The sequence below is a fragment of the Amblyomma mixtum genome, chromosome 8, assembly GCF_055824585.1.
Source record: "Amblyomma mixtum isolate Tamu chromosome 8, ASM5582458v1, whole genome shotgun sequence".
Taxonomy (NCBI): domain Eukaryota; kingdom Metazoa; phylum Arthropoda; class Arachnida; order Ixodida; family Ixodidae; genus Amblyomma; species Amblyomma mixtum.
In genome coordinates, this window is record NC_143019.1 from 68097545 (window position 1) to 68110071 (window position 12527).

At 47.9% G+C, this 12527-nt stretch overlaps 1 protein-coding gene across 1 annotated transcript in view; it reads left to right on the forward strand.

Moving 5' to 3' along the window:
• Positions 1-12176, forward strand: part of LOC149332843 (uncharacterized) — a 97161-nt gene extending 84985 nt beyond the window's left edge. The window contains exons 6-8 of the mRNA XM_089558427.1: positions 6303-6719; positions 8531-8641; positions 9416-12176. Coding sequence (XP_089414553.1) covers positions 6303-6719; positions 8531-8641; positions 9416-11491 — 2604 coding nt within the window. The 3' untranslated portion in view covers positions 11492-12176. The remainder of the gene's footprint in view (positions 1-6302; positions 6720-8530; positions 8642-9415) is intronic.
• Positions 12177-12527: the final 351 nt, after the last annotated feature.

A 12527-nucleotide genomic window follows, 5' to 3' on the forward strand; every position in this document is an offset into this window, starting at 1 on the left:
ATATCTGTTCGAATTTTAATCTTGCCCAACTTGTACTAGAACCTACGCGTGAAGTAAACGACACTGCAAATATTTTAGATTTAGTATTAACAAGCCATCCTGAAAGTTTCTCCTCCATGACTTACTTGCGGGAAATTAGTGACCATAAAGTCATCCACACAGTCTTTAATTTCAAACCAATTCCTCGCCACAGTCCGGGAAAGACAATCCGGCTGTACGATAAAGGCAACTATGAAGCAATAAATAGCAAGCTGCACGCCTTCTTTCCATCTTTTAACGCAACTTTTCAAAGCAGATCTATCCAGAAAAATGGTCAATATTTAAACAAAAGCTTAACTCTCTGGCAGATAAATACATCCCGAAGACTACTTTTCATGACACTCGAAACCAGCCTTGCTTCACGAGGTCCCTGAAAAAACTCGAAAATAAAAAGAAACGCCTATTCCGCGCAGCTAAAGCCAATCGCAGCACCTGCTCATGGGACAAATATTATGCCGCCGAGAGCTCGTATTTATCAGCTGTCAAAAACGCTAAGCAAGACTTTTATCACGACGACTTGTCGAGAATCCTAAAAAGTAACACAAAAAGTTCTGGCAAATTATAAACCCTACCAGTACGCATTCAGTTACCCTGAATAAAGATTCAGGAGAGCCATTTAGCGATACTGAATGTGCTAATATCTTTTCAGTTGCTTTTTCCTCTGTCTTCACAAGCGAGCCTGATGAGCCCTTACCTATTCTGCCTACAACCATTCCGCACACCATGCCTGTAACCAATGTTTCTGCTAATGGAATAATGTCTTTAATAGATAAAATTAAACTTTCATCTGCAGCAGGCATTGACGAAATAAATTCTAAACTTTTAAAGAACACAAAGTGCATTTCTGCCGAATATTTGTTGTTACTGTTTGCTCAGTCACTTTCCACAGGCACCATACCTGATGATTGGAAGAAGGGAAAGGTCGTTCCAGTCTACAAATCCGGTAACAAAAATTCACCTTTAAATTATCGTCCTATCTCGCTCACAAGTGTACCGTGTAAAATCATGGAGCATATCATCTACTCAGAAATCATGCAGTTCCTGGATGGTAACAAATTCTTTCACCCTGCACAACATGGATTTCGCAATAACTATTCCTGTAACACACAATTAGCACTCTTTCTTCACGATCTGCATGCAAACCTCGACTTGAATATCCAGACTGACGCAATTTTTTTAGACTTTGCTAAAGCATTCGACAAAGTTTCCCACCGACGTTTGATGCTAAAACTATCGCAGCTGAACTTGCATCCTAACATCTTAAAATGGATTGAAGCATTTCTAACGTGTCGCTTTCAGTCAGTTGCTGTTAACATCCAGTCATCTCCTGCCCCCGTAACCTCAGGCGTACCTCAGGGCTCTGTCCTAGGTCCTCTTTTCTTCTTAATATACATAAATGACTTGCCAGAACATCTATCATGCAATATACGTTTATTCGCCGACGACTGCGTTATCTACCACTCAATAACTAACACTTCCGACCAAAAAGCCCTTCAGGATGATCTTAACCGCATTGAAAAATGGTGCGATGATTGGCTAATGACACTTAACCCTAACAAATGCAAGCTTATTTCGTTTCACCGCAGGCTTAATCCGTCGTCCTTTTCCTATAGAATTTCTAACAATCCAATAGAGCACATTCATTCATATAAATACTTAGGTATCACTGTGTGTCATGATCTAACTTGGCGGGAACATGTTACTAATGTTATTTCATCTGCAAACAGAACCCTTGGATATCTGAAGCGCCATTTACGTCACGCAACAAAAGAGGTAAAATTACTCGCTTACACATCATTGGTAAGACCAAAACTAGAATACACATCCCCCATTTGGAGCCCCCATCAAGCATATCTAATCGATGCACTTGAAGCCGTGCAAAATCGCGCCGCCCGTTTCATTCACTTCCAATATTCATACGAAGTCAGTGTGTCATCCCTGAAATCACTGTCCAACTTACGAAGTCTTTCTTGCCGTCGTCGCGTCGCAACCCTATCTCTTTTTCATAAATTTTATTACAGCTCACTCGGCCATGAACCATACATCTGCGCACCTCCGCCGCGCATATCACATCGCACTGGTCACCCCCTTCAAGTTACTCGTCCACGTGCCCGTACCGTAACCTTTTCCACCTCCTTCTTTCCACGAGCCGCGTCAGACTGGAACGGCCTCTCCCACTCAGCTGCTCCTATCACCTGCCCGTCACTCTTCAACGCCAACATTGAACTTCATATGTCATCGTGAAAAAATGTACCAATTTTTGATTAACCCACCCCTTATGTAATACCCCGAAAGGGGCCTTTAAGGTAAATAAATGAAATGAAATGAAATGAAAAAATAAGGAACTCGCGGACTAGGCTGTCAACGATATCGAGAAGGTGCTGTCTCTGGTTATGAGAGCGGGTTGGTGTCGTAAAACTTGCCACTGGTGCAAAGGTGCACATTTCTAGGCAGTAATTTAGCTGAACACAAGACAGGGACAAGATACACTGCAGAGAACAGCGCCTTGTCCATGTATTTACCCTTATTGCAAAGAATGACCCGGGAAACATGCCTGCCTGCCGCCACAGTTGAGTCACACTCCGGAACGTTTTGCATGTAACACGCTTCCTGTTAAACTGCAACACACACACTCGCGCTGTTCGTTGCACGTCGTCGTCGTCATCAACTTCCACCTGCGGCGCGAACTGATCAGATGAGCTTAACCTCGATCAGAGCTAACCCTGAGTCTAATATCGTCGCCAGATGTGCCGACGACCTAGCGATGAGCAAAACCATGAGCCAACTGGGCTCAAAACATGCTTCCGCACGTCTACTCGGTTTGACTACTTTAAAACCATTCCATTTTTTAAGCATGAAATGCTTTTAGCTCCCGTTGTCGGCAATGTGGTGACGTCACGCCGAGACCGAGAGCCATCATCCGGGCATTGAAATCCACTCATCCGGCACTGAAATCCTCTCATCCGGGCACTGAATTCCACTCATCCGGGCTCTGAAACGAGAACATCCGGGCACCGTACGAGACTTATCGAGATTCAACGAGACTCTCTAAGCCCTCCTACGGGACTGGCATACAAGCGCCGGTTGCTCTCCAAACGAGTCACAAAAAATAACTGCTGCCAGTGTCTTCTCAATGTTTATCAAGATATCAGTCGAGCTGTGCACTTGATAATGCACGCAATTATAATTTCCGATATCTAAAAACGCGTGCAAAAAATTTTAGCTCCCGTTGTCGGCAGTGTTGTGACGTCACGCCGAGACCGACAGCCAACATCCGGGCACTGAATTCCACTCATCCGGGCACTGAAACGAGAACATCCGGGCACCGTACGAGATTTAACGAGATTTAACGAGACTCTCTAAGCCCTCCTACAGGATCGGCATACAAGCGCCGGTAGCTTCACGCCGTACGGGGGGGGGGGGGGGGGGGGGGGGGCGTTCCTCCCTTCCTGTACCATGCGGTTCGGGTGTTCACCGAGATGACAGAGATTTACTGCGCCATTTCCTTTCCTCAAAAAGCGTTGCGTTCAAGGGGCAAGGCATCACGCCGAACGGTGGTGGCGTTCCTGCCTTTACGGGGCGGTTCGGCTGTCCACCAAGATTCCAAAGAATTACTGCGCCATTTCCTTTCCTCAAACAGCCTTGCGTTCAAAGGGCAAGGCATCGCGCCGAACGGGTGGTGGCGCTCCTCCCTTCCTGTACTGTGCGGTTCGGGTGTCCACCGAGATGATAGAGAATTACTACGTAATTTCCTTTCCTCAAAAAGCGTCGCGTTCGAAGGGCAAGGCGTCGCGCCGAACTGGTGGTGGCGTGGACTGCCTGACAGCCCTACAAACACGCTGTCGCGTTCCACTCCTAAAGGTGAAGCTTAAATGTCATTAATTAGCAGTTAGTTAGTATTTAGTAATTAGTCACTAATTATTAATTTCTCATTACTTTGTCATCAATTATGTGTGACGTAATTAAGTGGTGACGTCACCAGTGTCACATAGACAAAGTGGCGCGGAAAACGCTTTCGCCTCTTCGCACTTTAGACAGTTTCGAACGCGCTGCATATACAATCTTGTCATGCCTGCGTCTTGTCGTGTCCGCGTGCGCTTGTGTTATGCCCGTAAACATTTCATGCTTACTCTACTCTCGGTTACTGGAGAGGCAGAGATTTTTTTTACACAGTGCAGCACAAAAATAGGCGCTACCAAAGTGCAGGCAAGCCTATACATGAAGAGTTTTTTTTCGAAATGAGCCAGATCCACCAAAACAGAAACTTAGAACAAGGCCATAATTTCTTGTCTGAAAGGAATGCGCTGCTATTCAACCTAGTACCTCACAAGTTTTATGGGGCAGATAGAGCAGTCGAACAGCATTAATCGCCAAAAATTTACGTGCATAGTTTGGCCTATACAACAATGGAAACATTGGATTTGGCTCATATCGAAGTGAAGCATTAGATTCAACCCAGCTTTCTCCTCGAAACTTTATTATTACTGCAGTACGTTTCAGGATACATTCAAAACAATATGGAAAAATGCTTGTGCTGTGACTTCAGCAGAAAAAAAAAACTTGCAAGTATGCGTCACCCACTTTACACTTTCCTGGCAGCATAAGCAGCCTTCTTCGCAAACTTCCATGGGCTCATTTTCTTGACAGCGACGTAAGGCAGCCTCAAAATACGCAAGTTCTTCGTTTTCTTTCCATGACACACCAAAGTGAGTCACCAGAAGGTTGCTCACGTCTCTCAGCTTCAGTTCGTTGAGGTGGTGTGCATACAGCTCGCACTGTTTCGGTGTTTGTACAAGGGTCTTTCCCCTCTTTAGGACCGATACAAAATTAGACAGCGAAACCCTGAAGTGGGGTTCGGCTCTCATTTGAAGGCTTCGGCCTGTCACATTTCTCTGAATGTAAAAAACCTTCGTTTCAGTAATCTTGAAAGGCAGGTTGGACGTTGATCTCATTACTTCCGTACAGTACGCCTTCCAGGGAACGTTCACCAACCTCTTCATACCCGTCGCAATCCATGCGGAACTAAATCCGTCAAAGCATAAGTCTTGAAAAAACAAAGGAGCTCGCGAAACAGACCACGCAGTCCGCGCTATCACGCACGACCACCGCCGGAACGAGCCTACAAGGAGGCTGCCATGTTGGCTGAATCACGTGGTCTCTGGGTGAGTCTCCTATTGGTTGAACGGATTTGGCTCATTTCGATCCACGCAGTGGAAGGATTTGGCTCGTTTTCGATTTAAAACGTGATCTGCGGGCTAGCTCAGCTGGTGTGATTTGACCCATTTTGTTCTGATCTGTTTTTTAAAGGAAAGTTGACTGGTGTAGCTTGCCACTACAGTTGGGGTTGCGTTACTTTCGGTTTGTGGATTTGGCTCATTTCGAAAAAAAACTCCTCACATGGTACCGTCGTGGGAAATATGAGAAGGAAAAAAGTTTGGGCATTCGTTTACTGATTACCCCATAAATATTTGTGACAAGCGCAGTTTACTGTGTTTTCTATTTTTATTCTTGCCTCATAGTGTCAAAAAGTCGTTAAGAAATTTAGTGGAGCAATGACAACAAAACTAAATATTTTATGCAGACAGTTTGTTCCCTGTCATATTGCTCCCGCCAGACACGTGCGCTCTGTCAGGCGCATGCGCAGATGTGGATAGTAATCGTGCTCTATACGAAGCCTGTACAGGAACCTCCGCGCCGCGGTGGCTCAGTGTTTGCGGCGCTCGGCTGCTGACCCGAAAGACGCACGTTCGATTCCGCCCGCGGCGGCCGAATTTCGATGGGGCGAAATTCTAGAAGCCCGTGTACTGTGCGATGTCAGTGCACAAGAACCACAGGTGGTCGAAATTTCCGGAGCCCTCCACTACTGCGTCCCTCGTAGCCTGAGTTGCTTTGGGACGTTAAACCCCAAAAAACCATACCTGTACAGGGACTAAGAAATCAATATCGCCATAAAACAGCCGTAATTGTTATCAGGGACCTAGCACAGCTGCTAGCTAGCGCCGCTGGATGCCGTATCAGCATGTACAGTCTTTGTCAAAAGTAACCAGGCTGCATGGTTTGCTCCTCACTCGTATAGTAGAGTTCTCACGGCTTCCTTAAAGATCAAAAAGTTCTTTGAAGGTAAGAAGAGGGGTTCTTCTTACCATACAGAGATTTAGAGCTTGAGGGCTGGCATAATAGCTTTGATATACGACTGAGAAGCAAAACGTGCAGCCTGGTTACTTTTGACAAAGACTGTACCTTCTCAACTGCTCTTGTGACAGGTGACATCGTCCAAACGAAGCGGCAAGCGCCGCAAGGGACAGAAGCGGCGCGAACGAATGCAACGTGGCTCCAAGGCCGACGTGAGCGGGAAGGTGCAGCTGACCGGTGCACTTCTGGAGTCCACCGCTGGCACCGAAGCCCAGGACGGTCTTGCGACTACCAAGGACGGCGCTGCCTCCAGCGCCCCGAAAGAGAGCAGCGAACGGGGCGCCGCCAACAGGCAGGAGGGCGAGCGACCTGAAGGCGCAGTTCCGAAGCCCGCAGCTTCCGCAGGTACCACGGGCGAAGGACACGAGCAGGTGAAGCAGGTGTCCAATGAACCTGCTCCTCTGGGGGAGGCACCAGGAGACTTCTCAGCGATGCGTGCGGACCTGCCGCAGAGCGTCACCACTGTTCGCTGCACCGAGACGGACGCGGTAAATCCTTTTGCTTGGATACGCGCCGGTTCCTTTTTTTTTTCTAGGCCAATGCTTATAAGATCCTGGAGTTACGGCGTACATCGATTTATACCAAGCACTCACGGCTGATCCCGGGCATGAAATAGAAATCAGCAAGGGGATAAGAATGACGTGTAGTGCAGTTAACTACTACTCTCAAATTATGAGATGCGCCATAGGACTGCAAAAGAGAGCAATAACAATTGTACGTTGCTACTATTGCACTATGGAGCGGAAGATACAGTAGGCCAACAAAAAAATTAGAACCAGATAGCAAGATTTCCTTAGTTTAACTTTGTTTATCTTTGTATAACTTAACATAAACTCGAAAATTCGAGTTGCCCCCTAATGTTATTGCAGTCGTTCTCGGCTTCTATCTTGCTATGAGCTGCCTGAGTCGTTTGTTGCGATTCGAATCATCGTTCTGTCTTCTCGGCGGTCCATCATGCCATTTGTGCTCGCCTCTCTACAGCACATTCCTCCGGCGCTTTCATCATTCGCCTCTTTTTTTCTCGCTCTTCACCTCTTTCCGCATTCCGTTTAACAAGGTTTACTGTCTTCGCCGCTCTGCTTCAGCCTGCCGCCTCGCTATATGTACTGATTCGGTTTATTCGCGTTGGCGCTGTCTGTTTTTGCGTTGCTGTTCAGCTCGCCGTGAGCGTCGTTCGGCTTCGGAACATTTAGTTATTTTTCATTTATTTTCAATTGGCGTTAAGCCTGGCAAAGCATTGCTGGTCCAGGCATCCTCTCTCTTTCTTTTATGTTTTTTCACCTCTTTTTTTGAGAGGACCAATAAAAGGGCTTCGGAATGTGTCGAAGGACCGGCTTCACATATATTTACCATTTGCTGCACTGCAGATTCCTCCGCTGACTTCATCCTTCGTATGTTCTTTCTGGCATGTGCACGCAACCGCGTTTCTGACTCTTCATCTTCACACCCTCTCCTCCCATTCGCTGCACCTGGCGCGACATCATCCGAGCTTACCCGAGCTGACGTATATGTTGACGGGATTCATTATATAAATTAAAGAACAAAGAAATACGAACGGCACACGTATTCCGCAAAACTGAGTCCAACAGTCTCGATACTGGGAGAAAAAGAAAGCGTAGTGAATGCCAGCCAAGAGGTAAATTGACTCTCAAGAATCCTGTGTAATGCTGCCACTGCGCAGTGAAAGCGCGAATATTTGCAGATCACGGGGGGGAGGGGGGATGTTTTCGCACTTCACTGAGCTTAACGCTGAGGCGGCGACGACAACGTTCTAGCTTTGCGTTCCACTGTACCTGATGCTGTCGATTTGTGCTACGTGACGGATTTTTTTTTTCTCAACGCCATTTTACATTTAGAATTTTTGAGCAAGTGCAAAACTTCCCACCTACCCTCTGGATGAGTTCCTTGGCACTAGAGCAAGCGACCCGCGGAATATTATTAGTCTTTCGTGCAAGACTTCGTAACCCTTTCAGGCGTCATTTATTATATCGATTCACAGTAATTTTTTTTCTGGACAAATAGCATACACTGGCGTCAAGAAATGTAGTCGCTTCTTGAGTTTTCTACCGAAGAACAACAATGGATGATTTTTTATTCACATATACAAAATTTATCGTAAGCTGTGTGTATAGTCCGAAACTGTAATATAATATATCTTCGACATCAGCGCCTTAGTGACTGTAGAATCGTTTCATGCTTTCAACATGCGCATCACGAAAGATATCCATTCATGCGAAGAAGTCGAATTAACTGACGGCACTTGTGTTCGAACGTGGTGATGAAAAAGCCGAACTCGCAGGGAGGGCGAAGTCGCTTTAGTCGCAGCCCCCAGCGGAGACCCGAGTCGGAATGGAGCCGCAAGCTGTCGACAGCGGAACTGCTCACCTCGATGGCCAACCTCGACACCTTGGTGCGTACACAACACTCTCCTACCTTGAGGACTAGGCGCACCTCCCAACTACTTTCTTTAACTCGGCTGCCATTTGAGCGCACTAAGAGCTTTTTGGAGGGAGAACACGTATGTTGAAAACAAGTACAGGGTTGGTCAAAAATTCCAGGGCCAGAGAGTTTGGTTTTCAGCGGAACATTCTGTCACTTATGATCGAAAAATGGTAAGTTCCTCAGAGTTGAAAACGATACTTCTCTCCTCTAAAGAGGTTTTGGGCTTTAAGCTCAAACCCCTGGCCCAGTGGCCACCCAGTGTCCTGGGAAATTTTGACCGATCCTGTACCTCCTTGGAAAAAAGTAACCGAAGAACATGTTTTTGCTTCTCAACCGTATAACGGAGCCTTTGCACCGCTAAATACCGAAAGGTGTTGAAACGTGAGAATAAGGGTTCACTTTACTTTACCCCCATTCAGAGCTTAAGGACTGCCTTAAGTGCCGAAGCTGCGCGGCTAAGAAACAAACCACCGTTGCTCGGTTACAACTGGCAAACACTTACGTACGTTGTTTACACAGACTTCCTCATGATATGCTTACGTACAGTTAAAATTCCCGAAGCTACAGTTCGAAGCAGAGCAATCTACTGTACCCGCTTGATCGTGTCTTTATCATTGTTTTGTATCTTGTTTTCGAAATAGCAAAATCGGTATGTCAGAATTTCCTAGCCTCTTAGGAAAGATAGTCGCAGTTTCCACCGTCTCTCCGCCACTTACTAAGATAAGCTGTTCCAACGCAGCAGGCGCGTTCTCCAGATCCGTCCACCTGGCGGAAGCCGAAGCGCGTCCTGACCAAGAGCGACATCACGATGACCTCGGTGTGCGTTGGGACCGGTCTCCTCTTCGGCTCCCTGGTCATCTTCCTGGTCATGATCTCAAACCAGAAGGTGGTCATCCAGAATTTCTGCCACACCGCAGACTGCTACCGGCATGCGGCGCTTCTCACCAAGCACATCAATTGGAAACTCGATCCTTGCGAGGACTATGCGGCATTCGTCTGCTCGGCGTGGGAGCCCTCGAAGGCCCACCGCGACTTGGCCAGGTCGGCAATAGACGACCTGCGGTTCTCCTGGTACGACCTATTCGCCGACACACTAACCAAAGGCTTACTCACGGCGCCCGCCGGAAAAAAGCCTCTGGCCATGTACGATATGTGCAGGAGGGACTACCCTAAGAACGCCTCCCAGATGACGTGGATGCGAGTCATGCTCGAAAAGTACGGTCTGTACTGGCCGGAAAGGCCCGCGAAGCAAATGTCACCGCTGGCAATGTTCGTGGCCCTTAGCTACAAGTGGCAGTGGTCATTTTGGATCACTGTTGATGTGTTGCGGTCATCGTCATCCGGCAAGCGCCGTGTATTCGTCAGACCGGGAGTCTACCTACCCATACTGCGCAGTCATCACCGCGCAGTCAAGCAGTCGTACATCGAGTACTGGGAACAGTTCAGATTGCTCTTCTACCCAGACGGCAGCACTGATCGACCTCAGGGGAACGAAACGCTCATCAATGAAATTCGCATTATGGAAGAAAATATAATCGAAACCCTGTATGAACTATCAATGTCTGCCAAGAAAAGACCGGCCTTGTTCTTATTCAGAGATATTGCCTCCCACGTACCAAATGCTTCTGCAGCCGAGTGGGTCAAAGATTTCCAGATTGGTCTGTCACTCGAGCCGAGCCTGAGCGTCAACGATGAGATTATTGTCAGCGACGTCTCGCTCCTTGAAGCCCTAGCCAAATTTATGACCAAATATGGCACAGTGGAACTGAACAAGCACATATCGTGGCTAGTGGTGCAGTACTCGAGTATTCCGGCCGACTATTCCATCCTCGTCGGCCACTACGGAAGCCAGGAGAAAGCAGAGCTGCTGCTTCCAGTGTACTGCGCTCACCACGTGGAAGCCTCGTTCAAGGTCCTCGTTCTTGTTCTCGCTTACTTCGCGAGATTTACTGACCGAGACCGCCAGACCATCAACACCGGCTTCAATGGCCTTATCTCGGCTGCCGTGGAAAAGGTCCAAAGTTCCCCCTGGATAGACGACCAGAGCAAAGCGTTGGCGACAGAGAAGCTCATGACCATGAAAAATGCGATTTGGCCGCCGGCCTCGCTCCTCAAAGACGGGGAACTGGAAAAAATATACGCCGGTTTTCCTGATAGTCAGCCATCCTTTGCTCATTATTGGGTCACAACACGACAGGCAGCGATTGCGGTACAGAGGACGCAGGAATACGACGAGGCTATGCTGCTTCTGGGAAACCACTTACCGGAATACGCCGACTACGACTACGTATCCAACACTGCGAAGATGTCACTCGGCGTGGCGGCGCCTCCCGCGTTCTACAGCAGCGGGACCAAGTCCATGCTGTATGGCGGCCTGTTCTTCCTGATGGCCATGCAGCTGGTCAAGGCGCTGGACAGCGAAGGAATCAGGTGGACGGCCAACGGGACCGCGGTCGACGGCACCATCCTGTCCAACTCTACGCTGGCAGCATACCTCGCCCGCGAACAGTGCCATCAGGGCGGGGAGAACTCGAGTGTATTTCCCGAGGTGCCTGCCCTGGAGGTGACCTACTCCGCACTCGCAGCTTCTCACCTACATAGGGACAGCGACAACCTCGCGCTGGCTGAAAAGCTGCCCCCAGAGCACGTCTTCTTCATGACCTTGTGCTTCTTGACCTGTGCTAGCCCTGGCGCCCAGAATCCCAGCGGGGCAGACTGTAACAAGATTGTTAGAAGTTCCGAGCTCTTCGCTCAAGTCTACAAATGCGCGAAAGGGACAAAGATGAACCCGGAACCGAAATGTTCGTTTTTTTCGTGACATCGCTGCAGCAAGCCTATACTCCGAGTCTTCAGCATCCTTTCAGTGTACATAGTTTGAATTTCAGTCGAGGGAACCCTTCTGGGATGCTCTTGTAGGAGGTTAAACTGTTTGCGCTTTTTTTGTAGAGAAACTGCGGAATTTAGATCAGGGAACAGTACCATTTTTTTCTGGCTATGTGAAGCCATGTTTTTAAGCTCCTGCTCTAGTGACGTGCAGTGGAATTAAGGAACTCTGCATCGCCCACCTTGTTTCGCACTGTGGAGCATAGCGTGCACAAATGAGACAATGTGCTGCAATGACCAATTCCATGAATCAGCATGATTATTGGGCTCATGTTCGCCTGAAGTCTGTTTTCGCGACGTTGGTGCTGCAATTGTTTAACCTCAAGCTGTGGGGCTGAACCCATCGTTTGTAAAATTGCTCAGTGACTGACAGGCTTTGTAGTAGCTACCTGGCACAGGTCGTGTACATAATTCTGGTAATTTCTTCTGCGACAACAAATTTGCATTGCATTTTCATGCTAGCATCTTAGAGATGGCGACCCTGCGCTCGTATACGGAAGCGCAACAGGTGCTGTGCATCTGCATGTTACCTCATAAGCGATGTATCGCTAGCTTACGTAAATCTGTGCATAGGTGTGTGCGGTTTTTAGCTCGGCTGGCCTGACTTTGCGAGCATTCGCTGGCTCTTACCACATTAGCAGAAATATCTGACCGAAGTGGTCGTCCGATTATCGTGCGGTAGATTCGTGAGCTGTGGTTCCAGGGCACCTTTAAGTGCTGCACGCCACCTGTGCGAATCTTTGCCTTCTGGGTACAGTGGTGGTTTTAATAAATGGATTGGTGGTGGTGTGTGCTAACCGCCCTTTCCATGATATTTTCTCTCTTGCAAATTATTCGCGCTGTGCAAAAATGTGTAAGGCCTATGCCAAAGCCTTCACACATTTATCGCTCAGAAAGATCCCAAAATGTCACCTCAGGGGTAACGTGGACGCAGAGGAGGCGGCATGTTGTTTAGTAATGTAGCATGGGTT